The sequence below is a fragment of the Hemitrygon akajei genome, chromosome 9, assembly GCF_048418815.1.
Source record: "Hemitrygon akajei chromosome 9, sHemAka1.3, whole genome shotgun sequence".
NCBI lineage: Eukaryota > Metazoa > Chordata > Chondrichthyes > Myliobatiformes > Dasyatidae > Hemitrygon > Hemitrygon akajei.
Genome location: NC_133132.1, coordinates 29,642,705 through 29,661,590, shown reverse-complemented (window position 1 = coordinate 29,661,590; position 18,886 = coordinate 29,642,705). Strand labels below are relative to the sequence as shown.

Sequence of the window (18,886 nt, the reverse complement as noted above, 5' to 3'; positions counted from 1 at the left end):
ATCAGGCTCCATCCATGGTAGCAATTTACAGCTTATCAGCTTGGTCATTGGAAATTAAAAGCCTTATTTGTTCCAATAATAATTCAGAGCATCACGAGATGTCACCAAAATATCTCGTGGCGTGATGGCCATTCCGGACAATTCCACCCTCTGACCGGAAGACAACATACGTTTGAATGTCCGGGGATCGGCATGGGTCTTTGAACAGAAATTAACAGATCCAACTCAGAACCTCTCCTCCGCAGTCAATGCAATGGTCCTTTGCACAGTATACAATAATGTAAGTTGTCTGCAGTCTTATATAAAACAGGAATTTAGTCAATCGGTATTAGTCAATGATCAGCTCCTTAGGTTTATTCTTCGGAACTCAGCCACTGCCACTGCCACAAACTGGTATACTTCTGTTAATAGATTTTGAAGATTCCCCCATCGAGAGCACATTGAGACCTTGTGAGCATTACTGCATCTTCCAAAAGATTCCTGCTCCTGAAGCCAATAACTTACTCCTTGGTCTTTCTGATATTGAGTAGGCTATTATGGCACCACTCAGCTATATTTTTAATCTCCCTCCTATATGCTGATTCATCACCACCTTTGATTCAGCCTATGACAGTGGTGTCATCAGCAAACCTGGAGATGTGCTTAGCCATACATTCATGAGTGTAAAGCAAATAGAACAAGGAGCTAAGCATACAGCCTTGTGGTGCACCTGTGTAATGGAGATTGTGGAGGCGATGTTGTTGCCAATTCGAAGTTACTGGGGTCTGCAAGTGAAGAAATTGAGGATTCAATTACACAAGGAAGTATTGAGGCCAAAAACTTGAAGCTTATTGATTAGCCTTGAGTGGATGGTGGTATTGAATACCAAGCTGTCATTGATAAAGTGCATCCTGATATATGCATCTTTGCAGTCCAGGTGTCCCAGGGTTGTGTGAAGAGCCAATGAGATGGCATTTGCTGTGGACCTATTGTGCTGGTAGGCAAATTAGAGTGGAATCAAATCATTTCTCAGGCAGGTATTGATATGTTTCATCACCAACTTCTCCAAGCACTTCATCATTGTGGATCTAAGTGCCACTGGATGATAGTCATTGAGGCAGATTACACTTTCTTCCTAGGCACGGTATAATTGAAGCCTGCTTGAAGCAGGTTGGTACCTCAGACTGCAAAGGTGAGAGGTTAAATATCTCAGTGAACACTCCAGGCAGTTGATCAGCAGAGACCTTTAGCCATTGGCCAGGTGCCCCATCTGGGCCGGATGCTTTTCATGGGTTTACACGCCTGGAGGCTGCTTGTATGTCAGCCTCAGAGACTGAAATCACAGGATCATCAGGGGCCTTGAGAGTTCATGATGGTTCCTCCATGTTTTGATGGTCAAAGCGAGCACAGAAGGCATTGAGCTCATCTGGAAGCGAAGCCTCATTGACACCTATGTCACTTGATTTCACTTTATAAGAGGTGATAGCATTTAAGCCCTGCCACATCTGTTGAGCATCCTTCACTGATTGAAGTTTAGTCTGAAATTGCTATTTCATCCATAGGATGCCTTTCTGGAGATCGTACCTGGACCTCTTGTAACTTTCTTGGTCACTAGACTTGAATGCCTCTGATCTGCCCATCAGCAGGTTGCAGATCTCATGGTTCATCTGGGGATTCTGGTTAGGGAAGATTCTGAATGATTTTGTGGGGGCAGACTGTTTTTATGAATCCAAGGAGATTTGGTGATGATACGGACAAGGTGAATGAGTGTGCAAGAGTACAGTGGTTGGTATGTCATCCCAATAAATATGAGGTCATACAGCCTGGGGTACAAAACAGAAGTGCACAGCAGTTTTAAATAATGCAAAAATGAGAAGTACCTAACTGTACTTGTACACAAATCACTGAAAGCACACATACAGATGCAACAAGTGATTGTCAAGACAAATGATTAGTAATTAGTTAAGTGCATCACCCCTACTGGGGCATAGGCTGCCAACAGCAGCTTGCAGAGCCCTTTGACCTGACCCAGTCTTTCAAGTAGCCCAGCTTCAAAGATCTTTCTTCTCCCAGGGATGAGATCTTTGGAGCTTATGTCGCTGTTTCTGTAGCTCTGGGTGTTTATGGTAGAGGGTTGCAAACCACATGCCCAATCCTCCTCCATTCATGGCAGGTCTAGGGACCATCCATGGTAGATGGTCATCTTTATTTTAAGAATACATGCATGTAAGAGTAAGAAAATTTTACTCTATTGTATATGATATTCATATGAATGCATCTGAATAGTTTCAATGTCTTTATATGCACAGGTCTCTGGGGTAAGATTTGAACTCACAATGTTGGAACTGTTACCAAATGTTCCAAAGCTATCTTCAACAATGGTCACACCTTCACCCTTATAAACCCCAAAATATAAAATTCCCTTCTTACACAAGTCGCTAAAGTCTAGTGCAAATACTTAGGGAAGCTGGCAAATATATGATTTGTATTTGTGATGAGAAATGAACCGCTACCTGGAGAGATTGTGTGTCATTTATTTGGGACATTTGTGATATCTTGACTGGAGTAGACTGCATAGTATTGGTCTACTCAGTTAAGGGTGTTAACATTGGAACCAGGTTTAATTGTACTAAAACCTAGAATGAAAGGCTATATTTATAGGAAATTGAGAACAGACTAGGCTTATATCATCTAGAGTTGAAAAGTGTGATGGGGGCAATTGAAGCATGTAAGATCCTGGGGGGTTATGGTGAATGTGGAAATGAAGCCACCCAACACCAATACTTTACCATTTCCTGTCAGTCACCTTATGTACAGGCACTTCTGTCACTTTATGGACATACAATCAATCTATGTATATAAGCTATCTTATTTATTTTCTAGACATTATTCTGTTGTTTACATAACTGTCACAAACAAGAGAAAATCTGCAGATGCTGGAAGTCCTCCTGAGTTCCTCCAGCATTTTGTGTGTGTTGCTTTCTCTTACTGAGATTTTTTTTGTGCTGCATCAGATCTGAAGTGATAACTATTTTGTTCCTCTTTACACTTCTGTACTGGAAATGGCATTAAACAATCTTAAATCTTGATTCTTGAATGTATCCTCATGGGAAATCTAAAACCAGTATTCACTGATTCTGATAAGGGGTTGTTCATTTAGGACAGAAATGGGGTAATTTTTATTCTTTCAGAGAGTTTGGAATCTTAGAAATTCTCATCCACATAAAATGAGGCTCCTTTTCATTGACTACAGCTCTGCCTTTAATACCATCATTCCAAATAAACTGATTCCTAAGCTCCGGAACCTGGGTCTTAGCACTCAGATCTGCAGCTGGGTCTTCAACTTCCTCACAGACAGGACCCAGGCTGTAAAAACAGGGGACAAACTCTCCTCTACAATCACTCTGAGCACCGGTGCCCCACAAGGCTGAGTACTCAGCGACCTGCTGTACTCACTGTACACCCATGATTGTGTAGCCAAGATTCCATCGAAATTAATATTTCAGTTTGCTGATGACACCACAATTGTAGGCCGTATCTTGGGTAATGATGAGTCTGTGTACAGAGAGGAAATTAAGAACCTGGTGGCATGGTGCAAAGACAATAACCTATCCCTCAACGTCAGCAAGACGAAGGAATTGGTTGTTGACTTCAGAAGGAGTAGCGGACCACACAACCCCGTCTACATCGGTAGTGCGCAGGTGGAACAGGTCAAAAGCTTTAAGTTCCTCGGTGTGAATATCACAAATGACCTGACTTGGTCTAACCAAGCAGAGTCCACTGCCAAGAAGGCCCACCAGCGCCTTTACTTCCTGAGAAAGCTGAAGAAATTTGGCCTGTCCCCTAAAACCCTCACTAATTTTTATAGGTGTACCATAGAAAGCATTCTTCTAGGGTGCATCACAGCCTGGTATGGAAGTTGTCCTGTCCAAGACCGGAAGAAGCTGCAGAAGATCATGAACATAGCCCAGCACATCACACAAACCAATCTTCCATCCTTGGATTCACTTTACACAGCACACTGTCAGAGCAGTGCTGCCAGGATAATCAAGGACACGACCCACCCAGCCAACACATTTTTTTGTCCCTCTTCCCTCAGGGAGAAGGTTCAGGAGATTGAAGATTCGTACGACCAGATTTGGAAACAGCTTCTTTCCAACTGTGATAAGACTGCTGAACGGATCCTGACCCTGATCTGGGCCGTACCTTCAAAATATCCGGACCTGACTTGCACTACCGTACTTTCCCTTTTCTATTTTCTAATTATGATTTATAATTTAAATTTTTATTATATTTACTTCGATTTGTACTTCAGGGAGCGCGAAGCGCAGAATCAAATATCACTGTGATGATTGTACGCTCTAGTATCAATTGTTTGGTGACAATAAAGTAAAGTAAAGTAAATGGCAGAGGCAGAATCTCTTGATATTCTTAAGAGAGGACAAGATAGATTGGAGAAAAGCAAAGAATGCAAGGTTACTGGGGAGGTAACTGCACAATTACAAGAAAGTATCACCCTATAAACTATAGCATGGAGGACACTTGCCATATATTTTTAACTATTCAAAACAAACAAGACATCTGTATTTTATGCTTTGTAAAAGTCAGGATAAGTTTAAGTCTAAGTTGCAGCCAGATATGAGAAGCAGAATTTAACTAGTGTTGATATTTGTAGATTTACAAATTACATATTGTTGTGTATTTAATGTATCAGTAATACTTGTTTGATTAAGCATTCTTTGTTGCTTAAGTAATTCATTATGATCGTATGTATAAAGTATGTGAATGGCATACATCACCACACCAGCTCATTTATGCTGAAAGTTAAAACAAAGTTAGACCGTATTCCCAGCTCCTTGTTTCTGCTTTCAATTAAATTTATGTCTTGGAGTTACAAAACATAACAGCTGTAACATGGAAGTTTTAAACTAACCCAAGACAACTACCTGTGTGTTGAAGCACAGCGATATGTTCAAGTTTTTAAAAGTGCAGCACACTTTCTTTGCAAGAGAAAACCAGAAAATGAATGAATTCACGGGGTCATAAGCTACGAATATTGCGTGATAATTATCATAAATGTTAACAAAACACAGAAATGGTTGGGTGGATCGCAAAGATTGACTCGCACGATTGCATATGAGGTAACTGGATTTTGCCTACTGAGAAAATTGAACAGTATTTTCAAGAAACTGAAACAGCCAATGAGAAGTGAGCACCAATTTGGCTGAGTGTATCAAATTTAAAGGCATATCATTTGTTCAGAAGTTTGCCTGCTCCAACTAAACCAGCCAAAATGAACTTTGCTGATATCTTGAAAGTAATGCAGGAACAATTGAGGGGGTGGAGCTATGTAGTTATGGCACCCAATGGCAACTCCTTTGCTTGCATCTTCAAAAACAGTCCTATTTCCATCTTTAATATCTTTATCTTTCCCTTTCAGGGTTCCTTTGAAGACCCTGACCTGGAGTCACACTCTGACTACATTTCTTTGCGGGAATGGGACCCGCTCATGGGGTTCCACAATCAGCCACTATTCGGCATGCCAAAGTCTAAGCCTCAAATTTCAGCACAGATTAAGCCTAGGATCTCGAGGACCTGGAGCTGGGTGAATCAAGGGTCGATGTCACCACAGGAGACCCATGTGTCATTGGGGAGTTGGAACATCTACTGTGTGCCTGGGGACCCGGGATCCTTGCGATCTCCAGGCGCAGACTCAGAAAAAGCAACACAATGGACTTTTAACATTGTAAACCAGCGAGTTGTTTGTTATGTCTCCCCGCTCATTGGAAAATGGAGTCACCTCTTTCTCCCTTATTAGGAGAGAGCGAGCCTACAGCATGTTGAAATATCGGGTGAACAATGTAGTCTTTGGGGTAACTGCAAGTCTGTGTCTTTGCTTTTGCTTTGCTGACGCTTGAGTGCTGGTAGCAGGTGCACTTTATTTTTACTGGTGGGGAAGGCAGGATCGCTGCTTGCTGCCGTTTACACATAGGAAGAGGTAGCTGGGAGGGGACTTTGGGGTTCTAACATTTAACTGTCATTCATTCTTTGGGGCACTCCTCTGTTTTCGTGGATGATTGTGAAGAAAAAGCATTTCAGGATGTATATTGTATACAATTCTCTGATATTAAATGAACCTTTGAACATTTAGAACCAAAGCTATTGTTGATTGCAGAACACTTAAGGTTTCATAAGTGAAATCTAAAGGAAAGGGAGTCCATTTCAGCGTGCATGGCTAAATTGAAAAAGTTGACTGAGCATTGTCAGTCCAGTGATGGGCTTCATGATGCACTAAGAGATTGTTTAATTCATGGAATCTTACAAGAAAGCATTCAAAAACAGCTCCTAACTGAAGCAAAATGTACATTTAAAAGAGCAGTTGAAATTGCTGTATCAATGGAAATAGTGGACAAAGATGCAATAGAGTTGCAATCAGGAATGAAAGTGAACATGAACAAAGTTGCAACGTCTAGATTGAGGCCTGCCTGGCTGAATAAATTGTGTTCTGATGTGGCAGGGGCTCACATGCACTAGACCAATGCGGATTTAAAGGTAACACTTGCAGAAAATGCAACAAAGGAGGTCACATCCAAAGAGCATGCCGGGCAGACAAAAATAAATAGAATACACATGCAAGAGAAAAAGCTAAAAAGTCAAGTTACAGCTTCAAAAAGAGCACTAATATGCACTCTGTTGATGAAAAATCTGATAATGATGGGAGTAATACAGGACTGAGTCGACATTCGATTTACAGAGTGAGAAGTAACAACAGACAAGCAAAATGACTTACACCAGAAGTGAACAGCAAATTAATTTAATTGGAATTGGTCACTGGATCAGCTGTTTCAGTCATTCCACAAAATTAATTTGAATGGCCTTTTTCAAAGATACAGAACTGAAGCCTGCAGATGTCCAACTAAGAACTTATACTTGAGAAAAGATAATTCCTGAAACGGTGAGATAAAACAACCAATAAGCCACAGTGTATGTGATTAAAACAGGAGGGCCAGCATCGTGGGGTCATCAACTACAACTTGATTGGAATCCATCCACCATTTGCATGCCACGTCCCCTGTAATAGAGTCAACTGAAAGTGAATTAAGAAAGGTTCTGGGTGATGCCAAAACAGTCTCCATGCCCAACAGAGGGCAAACAGATGTTGTTGCCAACCACTGTGCCTCTGATTGGAAAGCATATTGAACCAAGGAAGGGCCAAGCTGCTCAGCAGAATCACAAATATGATGAAACCAGTGGTCTGACTACAACAGTTTATGTAGGCAACATATTAGAGAAAGCTTCTGATATGTTAATCAGGCAGTTGCTTGTGATATGTGGCTTGGTTTTAAGCTGGAAGAGAGTTCAAGGAGTTTTAGGAAAATTGCAAACATCCAGCTTTTGTAAGTAAGAAGAACCATAATCTGCTCTGAGTGCATGAAGGTTAATGCATGAAATTCAAGTGAGAAACAAAAACCTGCTTGTAAAATTAGATGCAAAGACCAAAGACCAGTTTGGAAGACCAAACAGAAAGGAGTCAATGGAGATCTGAAAACAAAGGATTCATCACATGATGTTGTGAATGAGGAAACCGAGAGGAGAGATCAGATCATAAGGGAGCAATAGAAGGGTTAATTCCAGTGAATATTCCAGTGAACTAAATGCACCTTCCCAAGATCAAGATGGACATCCTAGAAAGAAGAAAAGGGAAAAGAAAGAGAAGGATGAAATAAGTGCAGTAGAAATGGAAGTGGGTAAATGGGGCCTAATTTCACGAGAAATGAGCAAATACAGAGATACAACAAACTAGAAGAAGAAAAGTAGAGAGAAAGAAAGACAAGAAGTTGAAAAGGAGAGAAAAGATAGAGAGAAAGACCATAAGTGAGACTATGAAAGGGATCGTGAGAGAACCAAGGGTAAGGAAAGGAAGGTCAACCGCTAAAGGGATCAAGAGGAAGATAAAGGGAGAGAAAGAAACTGGGACCAGAAGCAAGGATCAAAGTAGATCCAGAGAGAAAAGCTGAGAAAAGGAGAAGAAAGGTGTCCAGAGCTGTTAGAACCACTTCAGGCAGGCTTAAAAGTTAATTCCTGCAACCACTACGGAGAAGGCCCCTGAACCTGAGATTGTTTTCACAGCCACAAATCTCCCCTGCCAAGCAGAGTATCAGGAAAACCTTTATCCCACAAGAGTAAGAAATCCTCTACAGCAATTAAATCTTTAAGACATACAAAAAAGCTGGATGAACTCAGCAGGTCGGGCAGCATCCGTTGCTCCATCCAGTTCATCCAGCTTTTTTGTACATCTTGATTTGACCACAGCATCTGCAGTGTACTTTGTGTTATCTAATTAAATCTTTAAGCCTGAATGGGACAATTTAAAATTTACTCTGCTGTGTATGTCTTTATAGCAGCTGTATTATATAGCATACTGTATATATACCATGGGTATATAAGTTGAGAAGCATGCTATATTGAGTTGGAGTTTATAGCTAAGCAGGGAGTGTTGTGTATTTAATATATCAGTAATATTTGAATAATATGGTAAATATATTGTTTGATTAAGCAACCTTTGTTGTTTAAATAATTCATTATGGTTATATGTACGAAGGATGTGAATGGCATACATCATCACACTGGTGTCTACCTGTGCTCCGTACTTAAAATAAAACGAAGTTGGACCGTTATTTCCAGCTCCATTTTTATTTACTCTCCATTAATTTAATGTTTTCACAGATCTTGCACCAAATCAATTTAATTCTTATGTTCCCTGAAACATGTTAGTATTACTGATACTACTGCCGCCCAAAGCAAGGGCCGGGGCATGAGGCCCGACCCAATGCGTGGCCTGGCCTGGCAGGTGGGAACACCTGAAGCTGAGGTTCGATGCCAATGCCTCTCCAATCTGAAGCCTTACCCTAGGGAACACCCTGGTCCAAGATTCCCCTAAATCCCCACTCACCTGCCAGGGAAACCCATTCATCTTCAGGACCCCTAAGACCAGTATAGGAACAACAACTTGCCTTCCATTCCAAAGGAATCCACTCCAGGTCTTCTAGGTCTGTCCTTCAGCAATCATTAGCATTCCAGTCCATGAGACTCCACCTCAGGTTTTCCAGGACCTACCACATGCAGACACTAACCTCGGAAGTGTGGTAAGAGGGCTGGCCTGCAGGGAGAAAACAAAACAGCGTGGGTTCAAGACCCCCTTTCTAGCCTCGAACAAACTTGGTGAACAAGACTGACCTACCAAAAGAGACCTGAGCGACTGATGTGTGCTCTGTTTCACGGAAATGTGGCACACTTAACTGTGTGGTACAAACCAAATCACAATTAATTTGGTGTTCTCTGGCAAAGTTAGAGGCTGTGGGGGGGGGGGGGGTTGTTGCCTTCTTAATCACCATTTCATGGTGCTCAGACATGACGGTTCTGGAGAACGTTTGCTCACCCAGATTTGAATATCTAACCCTCACTACCTTACAATGGAGTTCACTTCAGCTAACCTGCCCACCTTCACTATTACTGCCTACCCCACATGAATGTGAAGCCGACGCTCAACTATACTCTGTGGTTAACAGCCTTGAAGCAGAATAGCATGGGGCCCTCTTCATCATTGCGGGTGATTTCAACCAGGTCAACTTCAAAAGTGTGTTAAGGAAACCAGCACCTCTCCTGTCTCACCAGGATCACAAACACCCCTTGATGGTTGCTATACAACCATCAAAGATGCCTACCAAGTCAAACTCCACCATCCCATTCCAACCCCCACTCCTTTATCCACTCTTTGGTAAATCAGACTACCAAGCTGAGATCCTCCTCCCTGCAAACAAACAGCAGCTGAAACGGGTGAATCCAATACAGAAAATCATACAATGCTGATCTGAGGAAACAGATGAACTTCTACGTGAAGCCAATAGACTGGTTAATGTTTAGACTCAGCTGTCAGCCCAAATGAGTATATCTCCACCTGCACAAAACGTTATCAGCAAGTGTGTTGAGAACTGTGTGACACAAGAGCATGACATGGGTGTCCCCAAACCAGAAAACTAGATTGACCTGGGATATCCACTCCCTACTGAAGGGTAGGACTTCAGCATTCAAATCAGGTGACCCTGACCTTTTCAAGAAATTGAGATACAACCTCCACGGAGCTTTCAGAGATCCTAAGAGATGATACTAATCCAAAATTACTCCCAGACCATCCAACATCTGTGGCATGCTATAATGGACTATGAAACAAAGTTGGAGAGCATCACTGACAACAGTACATCCCTTACTCATGAGCTAAACATATTTTTCTATAACATTTTGAACAGAAGGGGACTGGTATTTCACCATCCACCCCAAGAGCCTCCAATGCACCTGAAACCACATACTCCTGTCTACATCAATGCTGCTGATGCTGAGAGTTGAAAGCTTGAAGTTCCTGGGAGTGAACATCACCATAGACTGAACTAGTCCAACCATGTAGATACCATGATAAGTAAAGCTCACCAAACTCTTTGCGGCATTAAGTGGGGAAATAAATTTGACATGTGCTTGTCAACACAGCTCAACATATCACAAAAGGCAGCCTCCCCTCCATGGACTTTGTCTATATTTTTTGCTACCTCATTAAAGCTGCCAGCATAATCAAAAAATCCACCAACCTTAGAGCTCTCCTATCGGGCAGAAGATACATAAGCCAGGTTCATGGACAACTTCTGTCCCACTGCTATAAGACTATTGAATGATTCCCTAGTTCAATAAGATGGCCTTGGCCTCACCATCGACCTTGTTATGACCTTGCACCTTATTGTCTACATGCACTAATAATTTCACTGCAGGTGTTACACTATTCTGCATTGTTCTTGTTTTACCTTGTACCATCTTAATTCATCATGCAATGAATTGATCTGCAAGGCAAGCTTTGTACTGTACAATAGTAAAGTCATTGAACTCAGCCAAATGTTCTTCAATGGAGTTCATCAGAGAGAGAGGGAGATCATCGTTGAATACTTATTTGATGTCAGTTACTGTGCATCTTGCTCATTTACTCAGTTTCCTTAGACATTCATTGGGTGGCACAATGGCGGAGCTGCTGATCACAGCTCTGGTGACCTGGGTTCAGTACTAATCTCAGATGCCATCTGCATGGAGCTTGCATGTTCTCCCTGACTCTATGGGCTCCTCCAGGTGCTCTGGTTTGCTCCCACTCTCAAACATTTGCAGAGAGGTAGGTTACTTGAGTTTTGTAAATTGCACTAGCACGTAGATGAGTGGTAGGAGTTGTTGCAAAAGTGGGGAGAATAAGATGTTACAGTGGGAATAGTGCTTAATTGTCATCAGGTCAAAGAGATCATTTCAGTGTTCTGTCTCCATGACTCTATCTGAAGGCATTCTCCAGGAATCCTCCCAATCTTCTGGGAAAAAAGAGATCCTCCAAAACCACAAGGAAATCTCCCAAGCAGATGAGTTGGCAATTTTGGTAGTTTCCATTGCAGTGAATGTTTTTCTCCAAGCATCACACAGCTATAGATAAACTAAAACCTCTCATTAAGTAGAAATACTTATAAAGTATCATTTCATATATTATAGATGATTCTATTCTCATATATGTTTGTAAAAATCACTCCGGACCAGCCGTGTTTTATTGAAGTATAAACATACTCACTTTTTGTTTTCACCCACTTTCTAAAGATACAGTATTTTTCTGGAGATTCAGAAGGAATTAATAGTGTTCCATTTAATCCTTGCCGAAACTAACTAGGAAAGTTGTTAATACTGACTACACTACTGCATATGTATTATATTTTTATGTACATGTTTTGAATTATAAACATTCAATCTCCTCAAGGATTTTTTAATGTGAATGCAAAAAGAATTGCAAAATCCCAAATTATAATGCAAATCTCATGCATTCAGGGTAGAGTGATAAAGTTGTTTCCTGAAGACAACATTCTTTTATTACTAAGTTCTAATATCTTGCTTTGTTATATTCTTAATACAGCATGGATCTTTCTTTGAACTTGCCTCCTTTGCCGATGCTAAATTAGAAAATGAATTTTTATATATTTGTATATTGTCTGGGATTCTGAATCATTTCAGTCCCATCTGTTTAACTTCTTATCAAAACCAAAGTCTGAAAATTAACATTAAAAAAATTGCTCTTATTTCTTTTCTTGTTGTTTTAGCTCTTGCAGCAATTCTATTTTTTCCCTATTGAAACAGTCAGTTCCTTCATTTTTCTCCTCATCTGCAACATAATCTTTTCCCTTTATTTCAAAAGTGGCTTAAGTGCAAAAGCTGAATGCTGAATGCACGAGGACAGCCAGACAATGCAGCAGCATGGATGAGTTGGCAGTTTTTTTCACCCATTTTATCTCGTCACCCTCCTGGAGCTTGACGTGACAAGCAAGTGTTTCTTATAGATTTTAAAACTTTGCAAAGCCTGACAGCAGTTGTCACTTTCCTTGCTGTCCTTAAAACACACCAATTACTAGAAAAGGACAGCACTTTAAACACAGAAGCAAAGGGTAACAGTTGGGAATAAAATCTCAATCCATTTAATCAAATACAAGTCTACACCTTTTGTGAAGCTTTATAATGAAAACTATTGATAAACAACATAATGGTTGATAATACGTTTGGAATTCCTATGCTAAACAAAATCAAGATTCTAATTTATTCTAGATGGTCCAGTAGTCCTTTTGGAAATATATTGAATCCATATTAAATAATGAAAGTAAAGTTACGTACATTGTCTCTGTGGGGTTTATAATGCAGAGCACCTTCAGAAACACACCCTGTCAGTGAAAGATGAAATAAATTTAAAAAACACAGGAAACCTTTTGGACAATGACTAATGCTCTTCACTGAGTAAAGAGTGCCATTTTTGAATCAATATTAACATATTTGTTTATAATCTTTTGCGTTACAATTTATATTAATGTTATATCAATTGAACTGCTCATCAGAGTCAATCCAGAGTCTTGGCTTGTTTAGAAATACCTCAAAGATACCACTGGTAGGCACACTGTGCCAAACTGTTCCAAATTAGAACTTGATTGGACTTTCTACAACTTCTTTTGAAATCTACAGCAAAATCAGCAGCACGTTACAAAAGAAGAATGCCGTTACAAATATACAGATACTAATTGGTTACAGAAAAACTGAAGCTGAAATCAGTTCGAATCCGGGAGCATCAAAATATTCAGCCTCTGAACACATCAACCCAGTCTCTAACTGTGGAATCAAAATACACAAAATGTATAAACTGAGAAAAGCTTAAAATTCAAAACAGAATTTCCTCCTGAAAATGGGCATAGAAAATCCAAAGGACAGGGAGTTTTCCTGCTGTTCAGCACAACCTTTAGACCTCAGCAGAATCACTGTGTTAAAACATAGGACACTAATCTCTTTGCTTTATGAGCGGCCACGTGATACCTGTCGTGTTTTCCTACAGTACAACAGCACAACCTTAAAAGTATTTCATTGGATGTACATCTGAAATACGTTATGTATATGAAATTCCTTTTCCTTTTTAACCATACTTGGTATAAACAGAGGAACAAGAGAAGGCCATTCATACTGGGATCTGTTTCATATTTCAATGCTCTCACAATTCTAGTGAATGTATGCAGACCTTTCTCCAAGGCACTCAGGAAATGGCACAAACTGACATTTTTAACCACTTCCACCTGAAGGTGGCTTCTGGAATTGGAACAATATTTGTGTAGATATTTGGATTATTACATATGCTAGATGTGTGAAACAGCAATGTGTTCAAGTAAGACTCTGCTCTGACATTTTGCCTCATTGAAATAAATTGAATTGAATCTCTGAAGTTGGGTAAAATGTATTAACTGCACTATATTTATTGTCTAGACTGGCCAGTGTGTACTGGCATCCTCACAGGACTTCGATGTGAATTGTATCTGGTTCAGATCTGGCTGGCTCCTTGCACACTTTCCATCCATGCTGGGTTGAGAGTTGAGCTTGCAACTCAGCCTCATATAACACAAACAAATGCTAAAGCAACAGCTAGGTTGCTGCCCAATGCACCACAAGGACAAAGATAGGGACAAAGATTTATTATATGTACAGCCAACAACAATTTTGCGTCTTTTGAAGCACCAATTGGATTTGTTTGAATAAATGTTTCAGAAGTCAGAAGCCATGAAAAAGAGACAAGAATCAATCATTCTTTTGACATGACACAAAAAGTTTCTGCAAGATATCTTTGTACAAAATGTTAAGTGGAGGTGCAGGGAGTTTGCTGAAGGACTTGGACAGATTAGGAGAATGAGCAAAGAAGTGGCAGATAGAATGTAGTGAAGGGAAATATATGGTCATACACTTTGATAGCTGGAATAAAGGCCTAGACTATTTTCTGAACTGGGAGAAAACTCAGAAATCAGAGATGAAAAGGGACTGGGGAGTCCTTGTGCAGTATTCCCTAAATGTTAACTTTCATGTTGAATGGGTGTTAAAAAAAGGCAGATACAATGTTGGCCTTCATTTTGAGAGGACTAGAATATAAAAACAAAGATGTAAGGCTGAGGTTTTGTAAAGAATTGGTCAGTCTGATCTGGTGTATTGTGAATAGTTTTGGGCCCCTTATCTAAAATGTGCTGATACTGGAGAGGAACCAGAGGAGGTTTATGAAAATGATGCAGCACTGAAAGGGTTAACAAATGCAGAATGTTTGATTGCCCTGCATCCATACTTGCTAGAGTTTAGAAGAATGAGGGGGTATCTCAATGAAAACTATTGAATATTGAAAGGGCTAGATAAAGTGGATAGGGAGAGGATGTTTGCTATGGTGGGGTGTCTAGGACCAGAGAGCGCCATCTCAGAATAAAGGCACATCCCTTTAGAACAGAGATGAAGAGGAATTTCTTTAAGCAGAAGATGGTGATCTGTGGAATTCCTTACACATGGCTGTGGATGCCAAGTCATTTGGTATTTTTAAATTAGAGGTTGATATGTCCTTGATTAGTAAGGGTGCCAAGGTCATGGGGAGAAGGCAGGTGAACAGGGTTGAGGGGGATAATAATCCAGCCAGGATGGAATGGTAAAACAGACCTGATGGGCCAAATAGTCTAATTCTGCTCATATGTCTTATGGTATTATGTACGATAGAAGACAAATCAAAAGTTCTCATTATCAAGCTTGCTCATTTCTCAGACCTTAAAGGACTAAGGGATATGGGATGGTGCTGGTAAATGACATGGAATTAAAATTTTTATTTTCTAATGATGAAGTTGAAAGACAGGCTTCCAGGCTGATCAGAGCTTTGTGCAGTTTGGTCCTGGAGTGTCCACGAGTTTTTCCAGTCTCCTGTTGTAAACCAGGCAGAACCTTGGGCAAATGGCAGAGAAAAATGCAAGCTATAATCTTTGTCTTTCCTCTGAGTTTATCAACGTGTACCAAATGATCACTGCTCATGTGCCCCTTGCCTTTAATAAAAGCCCACTGCCTGAAGTGAGACACATTTGAAAACATTTATTAGTAAAGAGTATTTTCCACATAAGCATTCTGACGTAGATATGCCTCTGAATGTTCTTAAATTGTACTGACAAGATATTAAATACAAACCCAAACAAACAAGCAGGATATGTAAATTATATGGTGGCACCATACAGGGGAGGTCAGACACTAGGTGACCCTTAAGCTGTCTCTAGAGTATAGCAGGAAACGCATGACACATTCTGTACAGTGCATTTCCCCCAGGGCTTGCCCTGTGCCTGGTGTCGCCTTCCTCATTCCCATCGGATTTGGCTGAAATGGTGAGTGTTTGTCCTTTGCTCAGTTTCAGTCCATCAGTCACTGGTCTTGCATTTGCTGCTGCATTCTTTGCAACATTTCCTGCATTCGCCGGAGCTGCAGAAAGGAAGGTACAATTACTGAGCTGCACTGAGGACTGCTGCACATTAGTAACAAACAGGAGTAATACTTCCTCCATCATTGACACTAGTTCAGCATCCACACAATCCTTACACTGGGATAATGAGAGCCTAGAGTTTGAGAACAGTGACAGTCAGAAAATGAAACATCCAAGATAGCTGAGTAGATATAAATGCATGTTATATGAGCATACTACAGCACAGTACAGTACAGGCTCTTCTGCCCATGATGTAGTGCCAGCATTTTAACCTACTCCAAGATCAATCTAACCCGTAAATGATATTTACTTTCTATGAAGACTGGATGATAATATGAGGAATTATCTCTTATCTATGACATGCAGGTTCCCTAGACACAACTTGGTTCTGTCGACAAGTCAGAGAGCAAAGAGTAATATTTTACTTGCTACCCAAACTTTAAAGTTGGTATGTGCATCAACCTGATATTATCAAATCTGTCTGACTTCTACTTTTTAGAATATAGAACAAATGTGATCTACACCTGATCTCTGAGCAGATTTCCATGTGCCCCCTCTGCAAATGATGTGAGATCTCAGAGTGAACAGAGGACAGGATGCTAGGGAAAATGGCTGGTGGAGCTCACCCATTGATCTGGGGACTTATGCAAATGTGTCAAGTTCTGGAAACTTTCCAGCACTGTCCTGCAGCCAGCAGTAAGCAGGGAATTTTGAACGTCGGTCATAGTGAATTACATCCCTTCAGCCCATGATGGTGATGCCGAGTACAATACCAAAGTTAACTAATCTCTTCTGCCTGCACATGATCCATTTCCCTCCATACCCTTCATTTTCATGTGCCTATTTAAAAACCTCAACCACCATGTGTAAACATAGAGCAGTCGTTTGGCCACAATGTTGACCTGACCACTATCATCTGGTTCCACCACCACTTCAGCATTAAATTCCAGACTTTTATCACTCTTCCTGTGATAGTCCTTTAAACTTTCCCCCTCTCACCTTAAAACTATGCCCTCCTGCACTCAACATTTCTATCCTTGAGAATAGCTAATACCCTCTAATCCAGGCAGCATCCTGGTGACCCATTTCTGAATCTTCTCCAAAGTCTCCACATCCTTTCTGTAATGGGGTGACCAGAACTGAACACATATTCCAAGTGCAGCCTAAACCAAGTTGTATACAGCTTGATGATTCAATTGATCTGTCTGGATGGCACATGACCAAAAGCTTTTCACTGTATTGCAGTACATGTGACAATAACAAACCAATATCTATACCAAATCAAATATGATAGCAATACCAAAATCAAACTTATATTCTATAATGGGCAAGGATCATTTCCAGCAGAAAGTAGAAACAGCAGTTTCCTATGGTCAGACAAATAGTCATTATAAGACCCCACTACTCAGGAGCACTGGGGATGAATTCATGCTGGGAAGGAACAAAATTTCACCACCATTCCCATTTGAATGCCCATTGTTGGTGAATCCATAATCATGATACTCATGGAAAAGTCCCATCTGGATTAATTAACAAATGAGTACTTCCTGCCATCTCTATTACAAACAAAATTAAATACTGCTCACAGTCATTCTTGATGGGCCCACTCACACAGATGGCCGCTAGTAATAGACCTCACACTTCCACAGACTGTTCAGCTACATGATCTGGACTTTGCATGTCGGACACTCACCTCTTCATCCTTCATTTTGATCAATTTCTCTGTCTCTGCATCTGGAGTTGGCACTGGTAGTATGGGGAGAGGACTTTCTGCTCGGTTTTCCTGGGTCAATTTACTGTATAAATGAAAGTAAGGAAAACTCAGTGGTTTTTATTTGCTAGATTTTCAACTTTATTATGTCTCACTGGAAATAACAGAAAATTCTCTGATCTTTGAAGTCCACACTTTCATTACATCAATAGGAAGTAAATGAAACTCCCAGAAAAAAAGTGTCAACAGTTAAACATCAACATGAAGGCTTGTATTGATCCCCTGCGAATATCCCACCCACATTGCAAAAGAACTTCAGGGCCTCTCATTGATCTTTTCAATTATCTGGGAAACCATGAGAGGAGTTCTTACAAGAAGTTCTCTGAACTTCTCTGCAAATGACTGGTGGAAGTTCAAGGAAATGAGTTAATTGACTGATACAGACATTACTGGAAATTCGACCCACTCAATGCCTAAAAATGTTATTTTTGATGAAAAACCACATATCTGTTTAAGGCATGAGCCACATGATGTGGCTGATGCAGTATCTATGGCATCTCATCCATGCAAAATATAATTTGATATATTTTCAATTAAAAGGTGAAATACAATGCAGGTTTTCCCTTTGCTCTTGTCAATGCTTAGTGAAGTTAAAGCAGGAATGTGACAAATTATGAAGAGTTGCACTTGGGTCACTGCCCATGTACTAAGGCAAATGATAAGACTAACAAAATGCATCAAATGTCAGCATGATGAAATTTGTACTTACTATGGATTAAACTTAATTGGGCCATGCTGAAAAGGGGCAGCTGCTTATTTGGGACAACTCTCAAAGAACATTCACTAATTGAGAAAATAGCCAGGATTTCCTTCATTTACTTGGGACACTATGCCACTTCATTGGGGCAGAAAACTATTACCCAACAGCTTCTAGCTAGCATTAGTCCTGTGCCCTTGCATGGCCGTTACACACACCAACACAACGCCATGTTTCAAGTGAACAGTTTTTAAATAGCAGCAGTTGTGTGTGTTCATGTTCAAAAAGCAGTGATCTTTGTGACTGATAGTCAATGAGAAATAAGCAGTAAGACAATTCAGAATTATTTTGCTCATTGCGGTTTCAAGCATTCGGGCTTGGAGATGCCAGTAATGTTAGAAACTATGAAGAATTTCAAGATTTGACAATCATCTCAAATGTTACAATGATAATGAAGATTTGGAGAATGCAATCATCAACAGCGGTATGTGAAGGCAGTCTGTTATCTGCACGAGGTGGCTGTACAGTTCATTTACAGTCAAAAGAATGCAATGTGGATGAATTCCTCCATTAATAAGTATTA

The 18,886-nt window shown here is 40.4% G+C and overlaps 1 protein-coding gene and 1 long non-coding RNA gene across 5 annotated transcripts in view; one reads left to right on the top strand and one right to left on the bottom strand.

The window, feature by feature from the left end:
- The first annotated feature begins 100 nt into the window (after nt 1-100).
- On the top strand, nt 101-6,071 carry LOC140732734 (uncharacterized). The gene is made up of 3 exons (XR_012100118.1): nt 101-280; nt 4,079-4,217; nt 5,420-6,071. It is a non-coding gene; the product is annotated as an uncharacterized lncRNA (long non-coding RNA).
- A 9,370-nt stretch (nt 6,072-15,441) lies between these two features.
- septin5a (septin 5a) overlaps nt 15,442-18,886 on the bottom strand; it is a 118,232-nt gene continuing 114,787 nt past the window's right edge. For all 4 annotated transcript variants that reach the window (XM_073055712.1, XM_073055713.1, XM_073055714.1 and 1 more), the window contains 2 exons: nt 17,529-17,631; nt 15,442-15,834 (listed from right to left, as the gene is read on the bottom strand). In XM_073055712.1, the coding sequence (XP_072911813.1) occupies nt 15,778-15,834; nt 17,529-17,631 (160 nt within the window). In that variant the 3' untranslated portion in view covers nt 15,442-15,777. The remainder of the gene's footprint in view (nt 15,835-17,528; nt 17,632-18,886) is intronic.